The sequence below is a fragment of the Pleurodeles waltl genome, chromosome 9, assembly GCF_031143425.1.
Source record: "Pleurodeles waltl isolate 20211129_DDA chromosome 9, aPleWal1.hap1.20221129, whole genome shotgun sequence".
NCBI classification, from domain to species: Eukaryota; Metazoa; Chordata; class Amphibia; order Caudata; family Salamandridae; genus Pleurodeles; species Pleurodeles waltl.
Window position 1 is genome coordinate 6695925 of NC_090448.1, and position 24752 is coordinate 6720676.

Consider the following 24752-nt stretch of genomic DNA (forward strand, 5'->3'; position numbering starts at 1 on the left):
AGAATGAAGGGCGGTGCAACCACAGTTCTCTGCCGCGAGAGGTCTTACAAAACAACGCAATGGCAGAGGCCTGCGCTGGCATCTCAACGTCATTGCACTTGGAAGTAGTTTCCCTAATACGCACTCCACTATGTTTACTAGCGGTGTGTCTGCAGAAGCAGAGTGCTTTACAGAGGAATAGCAGGAGCATCTCAAACTTACAGTCTGGTACGTAGTCGGTTTGGATCAGGATTTCAGAATCGGGGACAGGGAGCAATGAGGGATGTGGGTTCATCATCATTAGGACAGTTTATTGTGCAATTATTTTTTTTACAGCGTTGGAGTTAATTACGACATCTTAGGACGCACACTAACCTCACACACAATCACAGCCTGAGGCTTGGGTGTCCAGAGAAGGGCCTGCAGCTCACAAACCCACAACGTGAATGGTGTTCGAGTGGGTCAGGCGAACCCTGCAAGAAGCAGAGACTGAGGCACATCTACCTGAGAGGCCACAACCACCCAGGCTCTGTAGTTTGAGTCCGAGGAGAAGTCACGCCGAAGGTGGGAAATGCATCAAGAGACACATATTGAAGCCTTCCTGTTCCAGGTGGTGCATCAGGTCACCAAGTGGCTTCTCCGTGCTCTGTACATGCGCGTTAGTGGAACCTCTGGGTGGATACACACCGTTAAGAAGCTTAGGGGAAAGTCTTGATTTTATTAAAAAGATGCATCAGCCTCATGCTCTGTATAAGGGATAAAGTACCCCCTGCCGTAGATCAGAAGGATACTGCGAGCCGCTGAGGAGTGCCATAACCATACAGAGGAACGAGGCTGAAGGCAGAGCCCCTTTATAATGTAACGGAACTGAGGTGACCTGGAAAATCCTCATCAGGGACGGCGCGCGGTCATTTACCCCATATTACGTGGTCACACCAGCACCTTTCCCACAAACTACTTAAAACCTTGGTGCGCAACTCTTTCATATGAAAGATACAGCAGGTTTGCAACATGAAGACTAAAAATATAACCTGCTGTACAATATTAAAGACAAAAACACATTAAATATTTGTTCCAAAAAGATATTAGAAACAGTTCGATACAAGTCAGGTTTTTATTAAATGTGTAGAAATACAGATTCTAGCTTTTCTATAATTATCTAAGAGTGTGAAAAATGCACGTTCTTTCTGCTCGTCACTGTGAGCTCGAAAAATAGAGCAGAAGAAAAAACAATGTTTCATTTTCGGTGCTTTAAACATCCTCTGTTACTTGACCTGCCTTTCACTTCGGCCGCTGGCAGCAGGTACTGTGACGTCAGATCTCGACTGTCATAACTTATTGCAGTTGAGTTCTGATGTCTTTTCTTTATAACTGGTTACTGGGTGTGTCACAAGTCGCAGATCATAAAGAAATTAGAGACAGGTTTTTATACAGGGATTGCAAGACTCCATGTGTTATCTTAGAATTATGGACATCCTATAGCCTGATGCAGAGGGCAGTACCGGTTGTTGAAGGCCTCGAACCAGAGTTGTAGAGCTGAGCCAAGGGCCTATAACAAGCATTAAAGCCCAAGGCAGAAGGGCTCTAAGGCTATTAGAACATTCCACCCAGTAGGGGTAGAAGAATATAAATGATAAAGGGAGGAAGAGAAACAAGAATGCTGGAGCAGCGCGTGGGATCGGCCATCATGGGCTTTCCATCTTCAGAGGCGCTTCGAGCATGTTGTACTACAGCATCGACTCATTGCGAAGGGCCCTCCGCTGGATTAATGCGCACGGATACAAGAGGTATTGTGATGCTTCACACACCAGAGACTCACACTTCAAAGGTGTTTGTAGCTCCATGCAGGGACCAAACACAGCTCTGGTCAGATGCCGGAAGCCCCAAGGCGCGCAGGTAGGTTCACCGTGGATTATGTTTTAAAAAGAAGAGCTACACAGAAGTCCAGGGAGGGGACTGCGCAGTAAACAAAAACTGGTGACGATCCTCAGAAGTTTTCCTGTCTTTTTAAATTCCACCTTGTTTGCAGAAGCAGGAATTCATTTGTTGTGAAGTTGAAATGTGCTGTGTGAACCAGTATGTAACATCTTAGCTGCAGAGAAACAACTTACACAAAGCCAGGGGTGCAAGCCAGCAACTTTATTTGTAGGAGGACAACATGGACAACTTCCTCCATCTCCCTTGAGCTGGTCCGCTCCAGCTGTCCCTTCTGCTCGAAGTCCTGTCTCAAGAGTTTTGAATTAGAAGGTGGAAATGTAGGCACCAGAGACCGGCAGGGTGTTCAGATAGAACAGTTGTGCTGCCCTCACATAGCAAACAGGGAGAATCCTCAGGTGAAGAGAGTTGAGCACACATCTCACCTTCCGGTTCTTTACCAGGACAAGACCTTGCCCTTTAGTGTCTCAGAGATCTCAGTTAGCATTCTTCTTCTCCAAGACACTCTGGAAAGAGATTCAGAGAGAGAGCCCCCAACAGGAGTGTGCGTCCATGGGACAGCAAAACATTGCAACAGGAGTGTGCGTCCATGGGGCAGTGGAGCACCGTGCATTGCAACAGGAGTGTACGTCCATGAGGCAGTGGAGCACCGTGCATTGCAACAGGTGTGTGCATCCATGGGGCAGTGGAGCACCGTGCATTGCAACAGGTGTGTGCATCCATGGGGCAGTGGAGCACCGTGCATGGCAACAGAAGTGTGCGTCCATGGGGCAGAGGAGCACCGTGCACTGCAACAGAAGTGTGCGTCCATGGTGCATTGCAACAGGAGTGTGTGTCTATGGGGCAGTGGAGCACCGTGCATTGCAACAGAAGTGTGCGTCCATGGGGCAGTGGAGCACCGTGCATGGCAACAGGAGTGTGCGTCCATGGGGCAGTGGAGCACCGTGCATGGCAACAGGAGTGTGCGTCCATGGGGCAGTGGAGCACCGTGCATGGCAACAGGAGTGTGCGTCCATGGGGCAGTGGAGCACCGTGCATGGCAACAGGAGTGTGCGTCCATGGGGCAGTGGAGCAACGTGCATGGCAACAGGAGTGTGCGTCCATGGGGCAGTGGAGCACCGTGCATTGCAACAGAAGTGTGCTTCCATGGGGCAGTGGAGCACTGTGCATTGCAACAGAAGTGTGCGTCCATGAGGCAGTGGAGCACCGTGCATTGCAACAGAAGTGTGTGTCCACGGGTGGCAGTGGAGCACTGTGCATTGCAACAGGAGTGTGTGTCCATGGGGCAGTGGAGCACCGTGCATTGCAACAGAAGTGTGTGTCCATGGGGCAGTGGAGCACCGGGCATTGCAACAGAAGTGTGTGTCCATGGGGCAGTGGAGCACCGTGCATTGCAACAGAAGTGTGCGTCTATGGGCCAGTGGAGCACCGTGCATTGCAACAGAAGTGTGTGTCCATGGGGCAGTGGAGCACCGTGCATTGCAACAGAAGTGTGCGTCCATGGGGCAGTGGAGCACCGTGCATTGCAACAGGAGTGTGCGTCCATGAGGCAGTGGAGCACCGGGCATTGCAACAGAAGTGTGTGTCCACGGGTGGCAGTGGAGCACTGTGCATTGCAACAGGAGTGTGTGTCCATGAGGTAGTGGAGCACCGTGCACGGCAACAGGAGTGCGCGTCCATGAGGCAGTGGAGCACCGTGCATTGCACCAGGAGTGTGTGTCCATGGGGGCAGTGGAGCACCGTGCACTGCAACAGAAGTGTGCGTCCATGGTGCATTGCAACAGGAGTGTGTGTCCATGGGGCAGTGGAGCACCGTGCATTGCAACAGAAGTGTGCGTCCATGGGACAGTGGAGCACAGTGCATTGCAACAGAAGTGTTCGTCCATGGGGCAGTGGAGCACTGTGCATTGCAACAGGAGTGTGCGTCCATGGGGCAGTGGAGCACTGTGCATTGCAACAGGAGTGTGCGTCCATGGGGCAGTGGAGCACTGTGCATCGCAACAGGAGTGTGCGTCCACGGGAGAGCAAAACATTGCACCAGGAGTGCGTCCAGGGTAGCAGAGAAGCACAGTGCACTGCAACAGAAGTGTGTGCCCAAAAATGGTACTAACGAGGTGCAACCAATGCATGCCCAGACAGCGTTGTCAAGTTTTAAAAATGATGAAATAATGAAGTAATACTATTACAAAGTGTGCCGTCTTATGACGCATAATTGGTCTTTTCCTGTCGCCTAATTTACTAAATGCTGCCACATAATTTGGCCATCTCATGCCGCATAATTCCAGCGACCCGGATAATAGAGCACTTTACACAGGGAGTAAACACCTGCCAGGTACTTGTACGGACTGTACATTGGAGGGTTAAAGAATAGATTAAAACATATCCGTTAAACAGTCAAAACCGGATTGTCTTGTATGTAATGCATGATTGGGAAAGAACTAAACGTGCAATTACAGCACAGCACCTACATTTCAGTGTAAATGATCTCTCGTGCAATGCGACTGGAGAAGCAGGACACAGCCAAACTACAATAAAAAGGAGGAGACACAAATAAGTCCTAAGGGCAAATGAAAAATCGCATCAACACATACATGTCAACCTTTTAGAGGAGGAAAGTGAGAGAATTTGGGGTCGGGGGGTGGAGGAGAGAAATAAAAAATAAAAGAGGGAGACTGTATTTCCCCCATTGAATACTATTGGGTCCCAAATAGGGTCACTGGTACGTATGGGATTTGCACGTCTGCTGCTGCAGCATCGGATGTTCGGTACGAAACAGATGTTTTTTTCCCCCTTAGCTGTAAGGAGCACGGGGAAAGCGCTATGGCAGTCAGAGAAAGCGTGATGCACATGATGTGCATCGCCCTGCAAGAGCAGGGTACTGGGGGGTTATTTAAAACTTTGGTCTGCATGTTTAACCATTCCCAGTAACATTGGGAGACACTGGTATCTGGAATGAGTAGAAGACAGTGTGTTAAATAAAAAGTCTTGTTCCAGGGGTTCAGAATGCATAACCACGCCATGATAAGCTGCTGCCCTAGATATTACTTGGGTGTAGGCAGTGGTGTCTTCGGGAGGGGAAGGTTTAGATGGGTAAAGGTCTGGCTCATTGTCCGGGAAGGGATCAGGGTCATAGAGATCCCATGGGCCTACCGTATCTCCACGTGAGTATAATGAATGTGTTGGAGAAGGCAATGGTGGTGGACTATTGTGAGGTGAAAACGTAAGCTGTGGAGAGTGAGCAGGAGAAGTAGGGGGATGTGCTGGTTTCTCCTTCTGTTTCTGCACTTTTACTGGTGGTTCAACAGAGTCTAAGTCCTCTTGGAAAGCCAGCATTCTTTTGTTTTTTAAAGGAGGTGCAGTGATGATTCGTCCTGTCTCCTTATGTACGACTCCCCTGTCCATCACCACCCCAGGGGTAGTGCTCAGAGCTCCTCCAGAGGGTCCCTGGGTTCTGCCATCTTGATTCCAAGGTTGGCAGGGAACTCTGGGAGCATCTGAGTGGCCAGGCAGGTGACATCAGAGCCCCCTCCTGATAGGTGCTTACCAGGTCAGGTGACCAATCCCCTTTCAGGGTTATTTAGGGTCTCTCTCCTGGGTGGGTCCTTGGATTCGGCTTCCAAGATTCCAGCAGGACTCCTCTGCAATCTCTGCTTCGACTTCTGGCCTCCGGAACTGCAACTGGACCCTCTAGGAACCTACAGGCTGCAGATCCACTAGGACGACTCTTCTGCAACATTGTATCCAAACTTCCTGCCAGCTTTGCAACATTTCCCCAGCCATGCATCCTCAGAAGACTGTTACGCTTCAGCCTGTCCAAGAAGAAGGAATCTCCCTTAGGTTGAAGGCATCAATCCCCTGCATCTGCAGGTACCTGGCTGCATAGACGACCAGCTGCGTGGATCTTCCCTCCTCATGAGTGGCGTGGATCCTTCATCACGGTGCTGGTCCGGACAGTTCCTCTTGGTCCTCTCTACCAGCTGTCGTACTTTGGTGGTAGTAAGTCCTTTCCACTCCACGCAAGACAGCACCCCCATGCACTGCTTCCTGCAGCTGCAAAGGCTGGTTTGCTTCACCCCCACCAGGACCTTCATGCAACATGTAGCTCCAGCCCCAGAACTCCCTCCTGCAACTCCTGGGCCTCTGCGTGGTCCTCCGGCGACTTGGGAGCAACTTCTGTGGTGCTGTGTGGGCCGCTTCAGCAACTTCTATGTCCGTGTCCTGTGGGACACTTGTGGGTGCTGCCTCTGCCCCTGTGGGTCTTCTGAGATGCAGAAGGTCCCCTGTGACTCCTCCTCATGGGTAGAGTCCTCCTGGACCTTCCTGGTCAATAGCACCACCTCTTTTCCTCCAACCCCAAATTTGCCTTTGCCAAGGCTTCTTGATGGAAACCCTACACTGACACCCATCTGCAAACCAGCTTCCAGCGTGGGACATCTTCTGCATGCCTCAGGAACTCTTCTCTAGCTTCTGTGCTGCAATGCTCACCCGTCTTCCTTCTTTGTCGACCAACTCCAAAAGGTACCTCTGGGTGGGTAGTATCTCCTACTCCCCCCTGGGCTCCACAGACACCTCTGGACTTGGTCCCCTCTCTCCACAGATCTCCAACTTCGGTAATTCACTGCTGGTTATTTGCAGGCTGGTCTGGGTGTCTTTCTTCTTTTCAACCTTTGGGGTGGTTCTGATGAAATCCAGTGTTTTACTCCTGCATTCGTGGTTGCGGGGGAGGGGGGGTACTGCATTACTTACCTACTTACCTGTGCGGTTTCCTAGTACTCCCAGGTCTCCTCTACATGATTTACTTACCCAGGTGGGGGCCCTGTGTCCACATTCCAATGTCTTAGTATATGGTTTGGGCTCCCCCTAGCGTTACTATTGCATATTGCTGTTTTACACTGTTTTCTAACCTTTTAGTGCCTCTTACTGTTATATATGGAAAATGTCACTTACCCAGTGAACATCTGTTCGTGGCATGAGACGCTGCAGATTCACATGCTTTGCACATCCCGCCATCTAGTGTTGGGCTCGGAGTGTTACAAGTTGTTTTTCTTCGAAGAAGTCTTTCGAGTCACAAGATCGAGGGACTCCTCCCCTTTCGGCTCCATTGCTCATGGGAGTCGACTCCATCCTAAATAGTTTTCCCCGCAGAGGGTGAGGTAGGAGTTGTGTATTATAGTAATAGTGCCCATGCAATGGAGTAAACATGTATGTACATAATGTTGTTTAAAGTGCTATATTTACAAATTTACAAATGTTCAAGATCAACTTCGAAACGGCTACAGGCTCCCGGGGAGGCGGGTGGGCGCATGTGAATCTGCAGCGACTAATGCCACGAACAGATGTACACTGGGTAAGTGACATTTTCCGTTCGGTGGCATGTGTAGCTGCAGATACACATGCTGTGCATAGACTAGTAAGCAGTTATCTCCCCAAAAGCAGTGGTTCAGCCTGTAGGAGTTGAAGTAGTCTGAAATAAAGTTCTTAGTACAGCCTGACCTACTGTGGCTTGTTGTGCAGTTAACACATCTACACAGTAGTGCTTGGTAAATGTATGAGGCGTAGACCATGTTGCTGCCTTACATATTTCAGTCATTGGAATGTTTCCTAGAAAGGCCATGGTGGCACCTTTCTTCCTAGTGGAGTGTGCCTTTGGTGTAATAGGCAGTTCTCTTTTAGCTTTAAGATAGCAGCTTTGAATGCACTTAACTATCCACCTAGCAATGCCTTGTTTAGAAATTGGATTTCCTGTATGAGGTTTTTGGAAAGCAACAAATAATTGTTTTGTTTTCCGAATTTGTTTTGTTCTGTCAATGTAGTACATTAACGCTCTTTTGATGTCTAATGTATGTAGTGCTCTCTCAGCTACAGAATCTGGCTGTGGGAAGAACACGGGTAGTTCTATTGTTTGATTCAAGTGGAAGGGTGATATGACTTTTGGTAAAAATGTTGGATTTGTTCGTAGAACTACTTTATGCTTATGTATTTGAATAAATGGTTCTTGTATGGTAAATGCTTGGATTTCACTGACTCTTCTTAGAGATATGATGGCAATTAGAAATGCAACTTTCCATGTAAAATACTGCATTTCACATGAGTGCATGGGCTCAAAAGGTGGACCCATGAATCGTGTTAAGACAATGTTGAGGTTCCATGAAGGAACTGGTGGTGTTCTTGGTGGTATAATTCTTTTTAGGCCTTTCATAAAGGCTTTTATGACTGGTATCCTAAACAGTGAAGATGAGTGGGTAACTTGCAGGTAAGCTGAAATTGCGGTAAGATGTATCTTAATGGATGAAAAAGCTAGTTTTGACTAAAGCAAATGTAGCAAGTAGTTTCGATGTCTTTAGCAGATGCGTGTAAGGGTTGAATTTGAATATTATGGCAATAATAAACAAACCTTTTCCAGTTATTTGCATAGCAATGTCTAGTGGTTGGTTTTCTAGCTTGTTTTATGACTTCCATACATTCCTGTGTAAGGTCTAAATGTCGGAACTCTAAGACTTCAGGAGCCAAATTGCTAGATTCAGCGATGCTGGATTGGGGTGTCTGATCTGTTGATTGTGTTGAGTTAACAGATCTGGTCTGTTTGGTAGTTTGATATGAGGCACTACTGAGAGGTCTAGTAGTGTTGTGTACCAAGGTTGTCTTGCCCAAGTTGGTGCTATGAGTATGAGTTTGAGTTTGTTTGACTCAGCTTGTTTACTAGATATGGAAGGAGTGGGAGAGGGGGAAAAGCGTATGCAAATATCCCTGACCAACTCATCCATAACACATTGCCCAGAAACTGATCTTGTGGGTACCTGGATGCAAAGTTTTGGCATTTTGCGTTTTCTTTTGTTGCAAACAGGTCTATTTGTGGTGTTCCCCAATTTTGGAAGTAAGTGTTTAGTACTTGGGGATGAATTTCCCATTCGTGGATCTGTTGTTGATCCCGAGAGAGATTGTCTGCTAACTGATTCTGAATTCCTGGAATAAATTGTGCTATTAGGCGAATGTGGTTGTGAATCGCCCAAAGCCATATTCTCTGTGCCAGGAGACACAACTGTGTTGAGTGTGTGCCTCCCTGTTTGTTTAGGTAATACATTGTTGTCATCTTGTCAAAACAGACAACAATGTGTTTGTGGCTTATTATTGGTTGAAATGCTTTTAACGCTAGAAATAATGCCAATAGTTCTAAGTGATTTATGTGAAACTGTTTTTGCCGAGTGTCCCATTGTCCCTGAATGCTGTGTTGATTGAGGTGTGCTCCCCACCCTGTCATGGAGGCATCTGTAGTTATTACGTATTGAGGCACTGGGTCTTGAAAAGGCCGCCCTTGGTTTAAATTTATACTGTTCCACCATTAAAGCAAGGTGTATGTTTAGCGGTCTATCAACACTAGATCTAGAAGTTGACCCTGTGCATGTGACCATTGTGATGCTAGGCACTGTTGTAAGGGCCGCATGTGCAATCTTGCGTTTGGGACAATGGCTATGCATGAGGACATCATGCCTAGGAGTTTCATTACTATTTTGACTTGTATTCTTTGGTTTGGATACATGACCTGTATTACATTGTGAAATGCTTGTACTCTTTGTGGACTTGGAGTGGCAATCGCTTTTGCTGTGTCGATTGCTGCCCTTAAGTATTGCTGTGTCTGACACGGCTGAAGGTGTGACTGTGTAGTTGATTGAGAAACCTAGTTTGTGTAGGGTTTCTATGACGTACTTTGTGTGTTGTAAACACCGTTCTAGTGTGTTGGTTAATCAAAACCAATCGTCTAGGTACGGGAACACATGTATTTGCTGCCTTCTGATATGCGCAGCTACTACTGCCAGGCATTTTGTAAAAACTCTTGGTGCAGTTGTTATTCCGAATGGCAACACCTTGAATTGGTAATGTACCCCTTGGAATATAAATCTTAGGTACTTTCTGTGTGAAGGATGTATTGGTATATGGAAATATGCATCCTTTAGGTCTAGTGTTGTCATGTAGTCTTGTTTGAGCAGTGGGATTACGTCTTGTAATGTCACCATGTGAAAGTGGTCTGATTTGATGTAGGTATTTAATGTTCTGAGATCTAATATAGGTCTCAGTGTTTTGTCCTTTTTGGGTATGAGAAAGTACAGAGAGTAAACTCCTGTTCCTTTCTGTTGAATTGGTACTAATTCTATTACTCCTTTTTGTAGCAATGCCTGGACCTCTAGTCCTAGAAGATCCATGTGTTGTTTTGACATAGTGTGTTTTCGGTTGAACGTTTGGAGGGAATCTGAGAAATTCTATGCAATAACCATGCTGGATAATTGCCAGTACCCAAGTGTCTGTTATCTCCTCCCAATGTTTGTAAAAATTGCTTAGTCTCCCCCCCCACAGGTGTTATGTGTTGGGGATTTGTGACTTGGAAGTCACTGCTTGTTTTGAGGAGCTTTGGAACTTCCCTCTATTCTTTTGGAATTGTCCCCCTCTATATTGTCCCCGAAAACTTCCACGCTGATATTGACTTTGATAAGTGGGCCTGGTTTGTGAGGTTGTGGGTTCTGTAGCTTGTCCTCAAAACCCCCCTCTAAACTGTGTTTTGCGAAATGTGCCTCTGCTCTGTGGGGAGTAGAGTGCACCCATGGCTTTGGCCGTATCAGTGTCTTTTTAAAGTTTTTCTATAGCAGTGACCACCTTTGGCCCAAACAACTGCTGTCCATTAAAAGGCATATTCAGCACAGCTTGTTGTATTTCCGGCTTGAATCCTGACGTACGCAACCATGCGTGTCTGCTTATTGTTACTGCAGTATTTACTGTCCTTGCAGCTGTATCTGCTGCATCCATTGCTGACCGTATCTGATTATTTGAGATACTTTGTCCTTCCTCCACCACTTGTTGTGCCCTTTTTTGGAACTCTTTGGGTAAGTGTTCTATGAAATGCTGCATTTCGTCCCAATGAGCCCTATCCTATCTTGCCAGAAGTGCTTGTGAGTTGGCAATACGCCATTGGTTTGCTGCTTGTGCTGCAACCCTTTTCCCTGCAGCATCAAATTTGCGACTCTCCTTGTCTGGAGGTGGTGCGTCTCCCGAGGTGTGAGAGTTTGCTCTCTTGCGAGCTGCCCCTACTAGCACAGAGTCTGGTGTTAATTGCTGCGTGATATACACAGGGTCTGTAGGCGGTGGCTTGTACTTTTTCTCCACCCTTGGAGTTATGGCCCTGCCCTTTACAGGCTCCTGAAACACCTGTTTGGAGTGTTTTAGCATTCCAGGTAGCATAGGTAAGGTCTGGTATTGGCTATGAGTGGAGGATAGTGTATTAAACAAAAAGTCATCCTCAATTGGTTCTGCATGCAAGGTGACATTATGAAAAGCGCTGCCCTTGAGACCACCTGCATGTAGGATGTACTGTCGTCAGGTGGGGACGGTCTTGCTGGGTAACAGTCTGGGCTGTTATCCGATACTGGCGCATCATAAAGGTCCCATGCGTCAGGATCGTCCTGACTCATTGCAGTATGTGTTGGGGATTGCATCAGTGGTGGAGTGACTACCGGTGATGTGTGCATTGATGGTGGTGGAGATGGTGGCAGAGTTGTCTGTCTTGCCACCTTTGCCTGTGGCTGCTTGTCCTTTTCTTGAAAGGCAAGTCTTCTTTTCATTTTAATTGGGGGAAGAGTGCTTATCTTACCTGTGTCCTTTTGAATGAGGAGCCTCCTTTGAGTATAGTCTGGCTCCATTGATTCCAGTTCTTGTCCAAACTTATGTCCTTGCATTTGGGAGGACAATCCCTGTTCCTCTGTGTAGGAACCTGATTTCGGTTTCAATGCTGGATGTTTCGGAATGGAAACCTTTTCGGTATCCTTTTTCAGCTCCGACAACACTTTCTTTATTTTGGGTGTCGTGATCTCTCTGTGCCGACCCATTTCGGTGCGCTGTCTTGGTGCCGAACTTGCTCGGAGCCGCTGTCTCGGGCTCGAGATTGCTGTGTGCCGGTAGCGTCCCCTGGGCTTTTGTGGTCTTCTCGTGAGTTATGTTTCGACATCTTGCTCACGGTTTTAGGCGTTTCTTCGGGATCGAGCTTGTCCGAGTCCGACTCCTGGATGGAGAAGCTTTCCTCTTCCTCCTCCAAATGCCTTTGTCCTGTCGGCGCTGACGCCATTTGCAGTCTTCTCGCTCTTCGGTCTCTTAATGTCTTCCTCGACCGAAACGCTCGACAGGCTTCACAAGTATCTTCTTTGTGTTCTGGAGACAAACACAAGTTACAGACCAGGTGCTGATCTGCATACGGATACTTGTTGTGACATTTTGGGCAGAAGCGGAATGGGGTCCGTTCCATCAGCCTTGAAGAGACACGTGACCGGGCCCGACCAGGCCCCGACGGGGGATCGAAAAAAAACCAAAGGGCCACCGGAGCTCTTCAAAAGTCGGTGTTGATCTGTAGTAACTAACCCGATACCGAACGCAAACAGTACTGTCGAATTTTCAGAGATTCTAACTAACTTTCCGAACCGAAACACGGAGCGAAAAGGAACACGTCCGAACCCGATGGCGGAAAAAAAAAAAACAATCTAAGATGGAGTCGACGCCCATGCGCAATGGAGCCGAAAGGGGAGGAGTCCCTCGATCTCGTGACTCGAAAGATTTCATCGAAGAAAAACAACTTGTAACACTCCAAGCCCAACACTAGATGGCGGGATGTGCAAAGTATGTGTATCTGCAGCTACACATGCCATCGAACATATACATATACATATATTAGATATATAAATGGAAAATGTCACTTACCCAGTGTACATCTGTTCGTGGCATGTTCCGGTGCAGACTCACATGCTGTGCACTGTTCCTGCCATCTAGTGGTGGGCTCGGAGTGTTACAAGTTGTTTTTCTTCGAAGAAGTCTTTTAAAGTCACGGGCCGAGTGACTCCTCCCTTTTGGCTCCATTGCGCATGGGCGTCGACTCCATCTTAGATTGTTTTCCCGCAGAGGGTAAGGTAGGAGTGATAGAGTGAGAATAGAAAGATGTCCATGCAATGGGATAGAGATGTATGTATAAAGTGTAAGTCAAGGAATATTTATATACATATGTACAATTTCTAATTATAACTTAAACGGCTACAGGCTCCCGGGGAAAAGGGAGGGCGCATGTGAATCTGCAGCGGAACATGCAACGAACAGATGTACACTGGGTAAGTGACATTTTCCATTCAATGGCATGTGTAGATGCAGATACACATGCTGTGCATAGACTACAAAGCAGTAATCCTCCCCAGAGTGGTGGTCAGCCTGTAGGAGTTGTTTGAAATAGTGTTCTTAGTACAGCCTGTCCTACTGTGGCTTGTTGTGTTGCCAACACATCTACACAGTAATGCTTGGTAAAAGTATGAGGTGTGGACCAAGTGGCTGCCTTACAGATCTCGGTCATCGGTATGTTTCCTAGAAAGGCCATTGTTGCTCCTTTCTTTCTAGTGGAGTGTGCCTTTGTTGTAATGAGTAGTTGTCTTTTAGCTTTCAGGTAACAAGTTTGTATACATTTCACTATCCATCTGGCTATGCCTTGTTTGGATATAGGGTTACCAGTATGGGGCTTTTGGAATGCGACGAACATCTGTTTGGTTTTACGGAATGGTTTTCTTCTGTCGATGTAATACATTAGTGCTCTTTTTATATCTAATGTATGCAGAGTCTTTCTGCCACTGAGTATGGCTGTGGGAAGAAGACTGGGAGTTCAACTGTTTGGTTTAAATGAAACAGTGAAATTACTTTTGGTAGAAATTTTGGATTTGTGCATAGTACAACTTTAGGTTTATGTACTTGTATAAATGGTTCTTGAATAGTGAAAGCTTGTATTTCACTAACTCTTCGTAATGAAGTGATTGCCACTAGAAATGCTACTTTCCAAGTTAAGAACTGGATCTAACAAGAGTGCATGGGTTCAAATGGTGGACCTAGAAGTCGTGTAAGTACAATATTAAGATTCAACGAGGGTACTGGTGGAGTTCTTGGAGGTATGATTCGTTTTAGACCTTCCATGAATGCTTTAATGACTGGTATCCTAAATAGGGATTTTGTCTGTTTATGCTGCAAATAAGCAGAAATTGCAGTGAGATGTATTTTGATGGATGAAAAAGCTAGATTTGCTTTTTGTAGGTGGAGTAAATATCCTACGATGTCTTGTATGGACGCATCCAACGGAGTTATGTGTTTTGCTTGGCAACAGAAAACAAATCTTTTCCATTTGTTCGCATAACACTGTCTAGTGGTAGGTTTTCTTGCTTGTTTAATGACTTCCATACACTCATTTGGAATATTCAGATAGCCAAATTCTAAGATTTCAGGAGCCAGATTGCTAGATTGAGCATCGCTGGATTGGGGTGTCTGATCTGTTGTTTGTGTTGTGTTAACAGATCTGGCCTGTTTGGGAGCTTGACGTGAGGTACTTTGGAGAGGTCCAACAGTGTGGTGTAGCATGGTTGGCGTGCCCAAGTTGGTGCTATAAGTACAGTATTAGTTTGAGTGTGTTGACTAGAAATGGAATGAGTGGGAGAGGGGGGAAGAGCGTAAGCAAATATCCCTGACCAGTTGATCCACAGAGCATTGCCCTTGGACTGTGGGTGTGGGTACCTGGACGCTAAGTTTTGGCATTTTGGTTTGTGGCAAACAGATCTATGTCTGGTGTCCCCCACTGACGAAAGTGTTTGTGTAGTACCTGGGGATGTATTTCCCACTCGTGAGTTTGCTGGTGATCTCGACTGAGATTGTCTGCTAATTGTTTGTGAATCCCTGGAATGTACTGAGCTATTAGCTGAATGTTGCTGTGAATTGCCCAATGCCAATTTTTTGGTGCTAGGAGGCAAAGTTGCGATGAGTGTGTCCCCCCCGGTTGTTTAAGTAGTACATTGTTGTCATATTGTCTGTTCTGACAAGAATGTGTTTGTGAGCCAGAAGAGGTTGAAAGGCTCTTAGTGCTAGAGAGACTTCTAGCAGCTCTAAGTGATTTATGTGAAGCTGTTTTTGCTCGTTGTCCCACTGTCCTTGTATGCTGTGATTGTTGAGGTGTGCTCCCCACCCAATCGTTGATGCATCTGTTGTGAGAATGGCGTGAGGCGCAGAGTCTTGAAAAGGCCGCCGTTTGTTTAAATTTGTGGGATTCCACCCTGTTCCTTTTTGTTGATGAGGCACTAGTTCTATGGCTTGTTTGGTTAAAGGTGCCTGCACCTCTGTTTGTAACATTGCCAGATGTTGCGATTAAATTTGTGCGCTTTTGGGAGAATATCTGGAGGAAAATGTGTGAATTCTATGCAGTAGCCATGCTGGATAATTGATAGTACCCATGTGTCCGTTGTGATGTTTGACCATTGATTGTGGAACATTTCCAGTTTTCCTCCCACAGGGGATGTGTGTTGGGGGAAGGTGGTGGTAAAGTCACTGTTTGTTGTAAGTGGCTTGCTTTGCAGATTGGAATTTTCCCCTGGATTTGGGAAATTGCCCTCTGAAGGACCCTCGAAATCCCCCTCTTTGATATTGTGTTTGGTATGAAGGGCTTTGTTTGTGAGGTGGATGGCTCGGAGGGCTGTGGCCTGAAACCCCCTTATACTGAGGCTTCCGAAATGTCCCTCTGTATTGGGATGAATAAAGCGCTCCCATCGTTTTGGCAGTGTCAGCATCCTTTTTCATTTTTTCTATGGCTGTGTCCAACTGTGTGCCGAATAACTGCTGTTGGTTGAAGGGCATGTTGAGGACGGCCTGTTGGATTTCAGGTTTAAAACCTGATGATCTGAGCCACGCATGGCGCCTAATGGTGACAGCCGTATTTATAGTCCTTGCGGCTGCATCAGCTGAGTCTAGCACCGATCTTATCTGGTTCTTTGTTATTGCCTGTTCCTCCTCTACTACCTGCTGACTTCTCTTCTGGTGTTCCTTGGGGAGATGTTGAATAATGTCCTTCATCTCATCCCAATGAGCCCTATCGTATCTAGCTAGAAGGGCCTGTGAGTTCGCTATGCGCCACTGATTGGCTGCTTGTGACACCACCCTTTTCACTGCAGCATCAAATTTTTTGCTTTCCTTATCTGGAGGGGGTGCATCTCCAGAGGACTGCGAGTTAGCTCTTTTCCTCGCCGCGCTGACCACTACCGAATCTGGGGGCAGCTGTTGCGTGATAAACACTGGGTCAGAAGGTGGTGGTTTATACTTCTTTTCTACCCTTGGTGTTATAGCCCTTCCTTTAACCGGCTCCTGGAATATCTGTTGGGCATGTTTGAGCATACCCGGGAGCATGGGTAGACTTTGGTATGTTGCGTGTTTTGAGGACAATGTATTAAAAAGCAAGTCGTCCCCGAGTGGTTCGGTGTGCATGCTGACGTTGTGGACCTGTGTGCAGGAGGTGCTCCCTAGCCAAGGCCTGTGTGCAGGAGGTGCTATCCTCTGGTGGAGAGGGCTTAGACGGATAGCACTCTGGGCTGTTGTCTGACACGGGGTCATCATAAAGGTCCCACGGGTCTGTGTCCTGGTGCGACTGCACAGTGTGTGGGAGACTGCAGTGGGTGCAGCAGGTGGAGAGAGAGTTCGTTGAGGAGAATGAGGAGGAGACTGGGCTGGAGAAAACTGGCAAAGCGGAGATTTCTCTCTTGGCACTTTAGCTGATCAGTGTCCAGACATCCATGGAAGTCCTGCTCTGCACGGGTTTCTTCCTCTGGGTTTGCCCCCTGCTGCCCTTACCCGGCTCCAGGCTTTAGGTTTTGTACAGCTCCCGACCAGACTGTGCAAGCCAGGGCTCTGGTCCCGGCATTACCCCTCTAGGCTGCAGCTTCTCCCCTGAATCCTCCTCTCCCACTGCAGAGCGAACCCCCACATTAGTGATCCCACTGCCAGTATCAGCAGAAGTCCTCACACAATGACTCACTGAAGGATGGATGACGGCGTGGAGGACTCAAGGCCCACAGGACTTCTGGCCCATACTACTAGGATGTGTTAGATGTGCGCTGTTCTTTATGGTGTGAAAAGGTCAGACACCTTAAACACTCACACGTTAGACCATGTGGCCACTGAGCCAAAATCCAGACTCTCCAACAATTTGGTGTTACTGTTAATACGCATATTCAGCTGTAGCTGTGCACAGAGGTGGGCGAGCCACCGAAAGCTCGAGCCCGATGCCTGGCTCCGGCTCCAACTCCAGGTCCTCCCGGGCCCTCGAGCCCAAAACGAGTCTGCTTTCATATGGCTGCTGCCTGCCTCTCAAGCAGTGTCCTCATGTGCCAAGAAGCAAAGGCGAAGCTTTGAAGACAACCTTTGCTGTAAAACGGACAAGACAATCAGACATCCATCTAGTGGCTGAATTGCACAGTGTAAAACAAGAAATCCTGGCTTCCCTGATTCACAAAATTGTGTGATCCTAGGCAAGTATTATATTTCACCAAAACTCCTGTTTCTTCTTTCTCACATTTGAGACTATTCCAATGTGTGTGACCAGAATATGAGCTACACAAAAAGATCTTGTTTTTTGTTTGACAAAATGTACTGTTGCTCTGTCTGCAATAAAAACCCACAGCGACTAGAGAGGGCGCACATGACGGCGCCTTGACACCGAGTTTTGCAATGGCATTGTCAAGAGGCTGGGGGCAGGAATGCTTTCAGCTTAATGCTTAAAAAAACATAACTTTTAATAAATACTTCTCAATGTAGTGATATAATCTGAAGTATTGAAGCTCAGCGCATGTTAAAGAACAGAATCTTTGAATTTTGAAGCAACTTCTTCATATTTTAATCCAGTGTTTTAGGCACGAGTTACAAGGCAAGCGTTTTTAGGGCTCGGCTCATGCATGGGCTCTTAGAGCCCACCAGACCCTTGGCTGGGCTCGAGCAGACCCTTGGCTGGGCTCGAGCAGACCCTTGGCTGGGCTCGTGCATGGGCTCTTAGAGCCCACCAGAACCTTGGCTGGGCTCGAGCAGACCCTTGGCTGGGCTCGTGCATGGGCTCTTAGAGCCCACCAGACCCTTGCCTCGGCTCGAGCAGACCCTTGGCTGGGCTCGTGCATGGGCTCTTAGAGCCCACCAGACCCTTGCCTCGGCTCGAGCAGACCCTTGGCTGGGCTCGAGCAGACCCTTGGCTGGGCTCGAGCATGGGCTCTTAGAGCCCACCAGACTCTTGGCTCGAACAGACCCTTGGCTCGGTCCTCCCCGTTAAGCTGTTGACTCGCACCCCCCTAGCTATGCAGGTCCAGTAGCACAGGTGACACAGCCAGTCAGTATGAACAATCAGAGTGTACACACCTTTAAGTACTTCAGTCTACATGCAAAGTCCAGTATGTGGCCCAGGTCGGTCTTGGCATCTCCGCTGGCACAGGTGGGTCGCCCCTGCCGGAGCTGCTGGGTGACTGAGTACAGCTGAAGGGGGCGAATGCTGAAGACCTCCCCCGCCAAGAGTAACTGCTCACCTGGAAGAGAAAGATCAGATGGCTGAAGGCAGGGAGAGAAACATACACCTACATGTATGTACACACACACGCCTGTGCACACCGACACCCACATGTATGTACACACGCGCATGTGCACATACATACCCACATGTACATACACACGTGCATGTGCACACAAATCACATACATGTGCACATATATAAACACACACACCCCCCTGCCCTCCCCTAGAGAGTGGGCTTCAGATGCAGCCGTCGAGGGAAAGCATCTCATTCACTTGTTCATCGCACTTAATTAATGTACCTATTTCAGTCTTCATTTCACAATAATTTAAGTATTTTAAAAAACATTCACTTGTTCACCCCTTAAAATTCCAAAACAGTCTTCTAGGCCCGTTGTGGAGGGGGGAGAGGGGTTGTGTGAGAGGAAAGAGCTGCCCAGTGAAAGAGTGGGTTCAAGGCACCCATCAATTCTAAGGTTGCTTTATTGGGGTGCATGGTCCTGGTCCCCCACATTTGACATTTAAAGCCCCCAATTCCCCACCAAGCTGTCTCCAAGGCTGGACCACATGACGTCAAATGTAAGGTCACATTGAGCACAGAGGCAGCTTCTAAGCACTGCGGCAGTCAGTGACTCACAGGAAAGCACAGCAAGGAAAACGCACAGATGTGCAAGATGTAGCTGGTTCATGACCACTTCTCCAAATACTTGTCTTCCCTGCACTCTGAGGGTGGTGGAGAGGTGAGCTGTGGAGGTTCTGCCTCCCCCATCAGGTGCTTTGATCAGGTACCTGGTGTACGCTGCTCTTAGCGTGGCCTGGAACCCACCAGCAGAGCCCGAGGCAGCAGGATCACAGGAAGGAGAAGTGTGGGCTTAAGATTCACAGGAGCTAGAAGTGTGGGCAGTAGATTCACTGGAGCTAGATTGGTGGGCGGTACATTCACTCAAGGTAGACGTGTGGGCAATAGATTCACAGGAGCTAGACGTGTGGGCAGGAGATTCACTCAAGGTAGCGGTGTGAGCAGTAGATTCACACAAGGTAGCGGTGTAAGGAAATGCCTCCTTGGCATGGTGACCCCCTAACTTTTTGCCTTTGCTGATGATAAGTTATGATTTGAAAGTGTGCTGAGGCCTGCTAACCAGGTTCCAGCACCAGTGTTCTTTCCCTAAACTGTACCTTTGTCTCCACAATTGGCACAACCCCGGCACTCAGGTAAGTCCCTTGTAACTGGTACCCCTGGTACCAAGGGCCCTGATGCCAGGGAAGGTCTCTAAGGGCTGCAGCATGTCTTATGCCACCCTGGGGACCCCTCACTCAGCTCATGCACACTGCCTCTCAGCTTGTGTGTGCTAGTGGGGAGAAAATGACTAAGTCGACATGGCACTCCCCTCAGGGTGCCATGCCAACCTCACACTGCCTGTGGCATAGGTAAGTCACCCCTCTAGCAGGCCTTACAGCCCTAAGGCAGGGTGCACTATACCACAGGTGAGGGCATATGTGCATGAGCACTATGCCCCTACAGTGTCTAAGCAAAACCTTAGACATTGTAAGTGCAGGGTAGCCATAAGAGTATATGGTCTGGGAGTTTGTCAAACACGAACTCCACAGCTCCATAATGGCTACACTGAAAACTGGGAAGTTTGGTATGAAACTTCTCAGCACAATAAATGCACACTGATGCCAGTGTGCAATTTATTGTAACATACACCCAGAGGGAATCTTAGAGATGCCGCCTGAATACCTACCCGACTTCTAGTGTAGGCTGACCAGTTTCTGCCAGCCTGCCACACACCAGACATGTTGCTGGCCACATGGGGAGAGTGCCTTTGTCACTCTGTGGCCAGGAACAAAGCCTGTACTGGGTGGAGGGGCTTCTCACCTCCCCCTGCAGGGACTGTTACACCCTGGCGGTGAGCTTCAAAGGCTCACCCTTTTTTTTTTTTTTACAGCATCCCAGGGCATCCTAGCTAGTGGAGATCCCCGCCCCTCCGGCCACTGCCCCCACTTTTGGCGGCAAGGCTGGAGGAGATAATGAGAAAAACAAGGAGGAGTCACCCACCAGTCAGGACAGCCCCTAAGATGTCCTGAGCTGAGGTGACCCCTGCCTTGAGAAATCCTCCATCTTGAGTTTGGAGGATTCCCCCAATAGGATTAGGGATGTGCCCCCCCCCCCACAGGGAGGAGGCACAAAGAGGGTGAAGCCACCCTCAAGGACGACAGTAGCCATTGGCTACTGCCCTCCCAGACCAAACACACCCCTAAATTCAGTATTTAGGGGCTCCCCAGATCCCAGGAAATCAGAATCCTGCAACCTGAAGAAACAAGAAGGACTGCTGACCTACAAGCCTGCAGAGAAGGAGGAAGACGACAACTGCTTTGGGCTCAGCCCTACCGGCCTGTCTCTAACTTCGAAAACCTGCTCTAGCGATGCATCCGACAGGGACCAGCGACCTCTGAAGCCTCAGAGGACTGCCCTGGACTAAAGGACCAAGAAACTCCCATGAACAGCGGCCCTGTTCAAAACCAGCTACTTCTTTGCAACAAAGAAGCAACTTCCCAAGACTGCACGTTTCCCGTCGGAAGCGTGAGACTTAACACTCTGCACCCGACGCCCCCAGCTCGACCTGCAGAAAACAAACACCTCAGGGAGGACTCCCCGGCGACTGCAAGCCTGTGAGTAACCAGAGACGACCCTCCCTGATCCCCCACAGCGACACTTGCAGAGAGAATCCAGAGGCTCCCCCTGAGCGCGACTGCCTGTAACAAGGGACCCGACGCCTGGAACCAACACTGCACCTGCAGCCCCCAGGATCTGAAGGAACCGAACTTCAATGCAGGAGTGACCCCCAGGCGACCCTCTGCCTAGCCCTGGTGGTGGCTGTCCCAGGAAGCCCCCCCCGTGCCCGCCTGCACCGCTAGAGTGACCCCCGGGTCCCTCCATTGTTTCCCACCTGAAACCCGACGCCTGCTCTGCACACTGCACCCGGCCGCCCCTGTGCCGCTAAGGGTATGTTTTTTGTGCCTACTTGTGTCCCCCCCCAGTGCTCTACAAAACCCCTCTGGTCTGCCCCCCGAGGACGCAGGTACTTACCTGCTGGCAGACTGGAACCGGAGCACCCCTGTTCCCCATAGCCGCCTATGTGTTTTGGGCACCTCTTTGACCTCTGCACCTGACCGGCCCTGAGCTAATTGTGTGGTAACTTTGGGGATGCCTTGGACCCCAAACGGTGGGCTGCCTATGCCCCAGAACTGAGACTTGTAAGTGTTTTACTTACCTTCTAATCTAACCTTTACTTACCTCCCCCAAGAACTGTTGATTTTTGCACTGTGTCCACTTTGAAAATAGCTTATTGCCATTTTTTACAAAGACTGTACATGATATTGTTTTCATTCAAAGTTCCTAAAGTATCTAAGTGAAGTACCTTACATTTAAAGTGTTTGATGTAAATCTTGAACCTGTGGTTCTTAAAATAAACCAAGAAAGGCTAGTAGCGCATTGCAGGAACAGGAAGGAGGGGCCATACAACAGGGCAAGGAGCCCTTTAAAACGTTCGTTGCGCTCCCGCCGCCGCGGGTAGCGCATTGGAGGAACAGGAAGGAGGGGCCATACAACAGGGCAAGGAGCCCTTTAAAACTTTCGTTGCGCTCCCGCCGCCGCGGGTAGCGCATTGGAGGAACAGGAAGGAGGGGCCATACAACAGGGCAAGGAGCCCTTTAAAACTTTTGTTGCGCTCCCGCCGCCGCGGGCGGCGCCCGGGCCAAGGGCGGGCCCGTCCTTAGCCCGTCAGACCGGAGGAGGCTGGGCTGGGCCCCCTCTCTTTCACCTGCAGTAAGAGATCTACTTGTTATTTAAGAGAGTATAGACTATAGCACTATTCTACATTTTCTAAATTGAGAAGCCTATTTTTTACTCTAAATAAGTATATAGAAGCATGTCATTCGAGGGGAGGAGCAGTCAGGGCAGGAGCCCTTAAACTTTGTTCTGCGCCCGTCCTGAGACTGTAGGCAGGGCCAGTTACTCCAGTGACAGGACACTGAACTCATAAGAAAGGGAGCTGTTTTCCCTTTCTTTTTTCTTTTATCACTGTATTTTGTGTTTATTTTATTTTATTGGCATCTTCCCAATATGGGGAAAAGAAAGGCTATAGATTTACCAGCGCAATCCAAGGGCACTAAAATTGCAAAAAAACGCCCAAGTAGACCCTTGAAGCTAGGTACACCTAACGGGTTTAGCCCATTGGACGAAATAGACCTCCTAGTTAAAGAAGGTGAGTCTATGTTAGGTACACAAACAACTATAGGGGCAAATAATCCAAAGAGGCCCCCTAAGGATAGGAAAATCCCAGAGATATTCAACAGAAGGGGTCAAGGGATCCTATAGACACTATAACAGGGGCTGATGGGGATGGGGGCCCGCATAACTGTAGGGGCCCCTTCCCAAAACCCACTCATAATATAGCGAGTCCTCCAGGATCCCAGTGGGGTCTCCCACATGTACCACACACACCAACTCTCCTACCACTGACCCCGGTGATCAAGGTGGTCCCAAGCTTACTCTGTACTAATCGCTTCGAACCTCTATCAGCGAGTGTGCCCAAGTGCAAGCCAGTAGTTGGAACACCTAACCCTAGTGTTATCTCACCGATCCCCCAGTCGGAAGGCAAAGAATCTGCAGCTAGTAGAGACAACCTGGCTACAGTCCTTCAGAGAGTCGATGAAGTTAAGGGATTGGTTTTAGTACTAATAGATCTTATGAAGAGCAACCATGCTTGTGCATGGATTTGTAAAGTCTGTGGGGAGGTCAGGGGGGAAGAAGCTTTCCCATTATTTGCCCCAACAAAGGGGACGGAGTTAAGGGATAATTTTTGTCTCCCCAATAGAGGGGGGACAGCTCTTCAAGGGAGGGAAGATTACCGCTGTGATCCCAATATTGACAATATGAGGCCCAGAAGGAGGTCTACAAATGTACCTAGACACGGAGACCGCCAAGGTAACTGGTCAAGTAATTTAACCAGTGACAGAGCTAGAGGTGGGACCAGTAGACCCGACCCACCGGGAACGGTCCAAGATTCCACTTTTACACAAACCCCTAACAGGTCACACAAGATCCCCTATAATAACATCACTCTCTCTTGCTACAATATTGAGAGTACAGTTAATAAATAACAGGACCTGCTTACAAGTCAGGGAACAAACAAAATCTATTTGACTAATGTTCCAAAACTTTCGTCAGGGTTAGCTGAGAACCAAGCTTCCTTGATTAACAAAGTCATACACTGGATACGCTCCCGACGAAGTTGTCTCTCTGTTATTCGTTCTGACATAATATCGGCCAAGAGAAGCAGCATCACAGGGACCAATTTTGACACAATAATTATTTATTTTGAAGACAAGTATATGGTGACACAACTAATGGACTGATTCTCGTACCCACTTGGATAACGCAACAACCAGGGGGGGAATAAGACTCATGTTACACCCACATAATTCTGGACCAGCCATGGGACCGGCAGGATTCGATGGTTTAATTAATTCCCGTGGAGGTGATGCACGAAAGGAAGCTAATCCCAGGCCGCTGCCTAACCCTGTATGACTGACTACTGAACTAGTAACTAATGTGACGGCCTGTTCCAAGGCCTCATATTTGATGTGGGATGATAAAGCATCATCATTAAACATTTGCAGTAATGACTCGAGCGCGGTAGATGCTGGATGCACAATCGTGGCAATAAACCAAGATAAATGTACGTTAGAACTTATGTCATGGAACGTTGCCGGCCTGGCAAAGAAATTAGATGATGGTGAATGGGCCTCTTTTATAAAAAAAATAGACATATGTTTGTTTCAGGAAACTTGGGCGGAGGATGCTATTAATATAGATGGATTTCTCTCATTTAGTGCACCTGCTATACCTCCAGAGAAGGGGAGGGGCCGGGCAAAAGGTGGGCTCTTATTACTTGTTAACAAGAATCTGCAGTGTGACTATAAGCCTTTGGAAATTGATTCTGTAGATCTAAAAGCCAAGTGTATTACGTTCAACAGAAGATTATCAATTGTTATTGTTAATGCTTATATACGATCGGTCCCATATGGCTCCGAGTCCCATACCCTGGCTATTCTGTCCGAATTTGTAGGAAGCCTCCACCCCTCAACTATTCTAATCATAGCTGGAGATTTTAACTGTACCTTCGAGCCTTCTATTCTCATAAGTGGGTTAACTGATGAAGAAGATGAGCAGTGGGGGATCCCACAATTATCTATTACCCAGCCTTGCAAAAAATCTCGGGTGGCCATGCAACTAGCCACATTATGTTTAAACCATGGCCTTAGGGCCTGTAATGGTAGAACTCCATCTGATATGAACAGCGCACCAACTTTCAAAAGGGGCATGTCTATAAGCACTATTGATTACTTCTTGGTCGATGTTAGGTTGTGGCCCCATTTGGTAGATATGAAAGTAGAAGTGAGATGTG

General features: G+C 48.1%; 1 protein-coding gene across 4 annotated transcripts in view; it reads right to left on the bottom strand.

Moving 5' to 3' along the window:
- The window catches only part of NISCH (nischarin), a 246820-nt gene that overhangs the window by 168130 nt on the left and 53938 nt on the right, over positions 1–24752 (bottom strand). For all 4 annotated transcript variants that reach the window (XM_069206092.1, XM_069206093.1, XM_069206095.1 and 1 more), the window contains exon 5: positions 18133–18296. In XM_069206092.1, coding sequence (XP_069062193.1) covers positions 18133–18296 — 164 coding nt within the window. The remainder of the gene's footprint in view (positions 1–18132; positions 18297–24752) is intronic.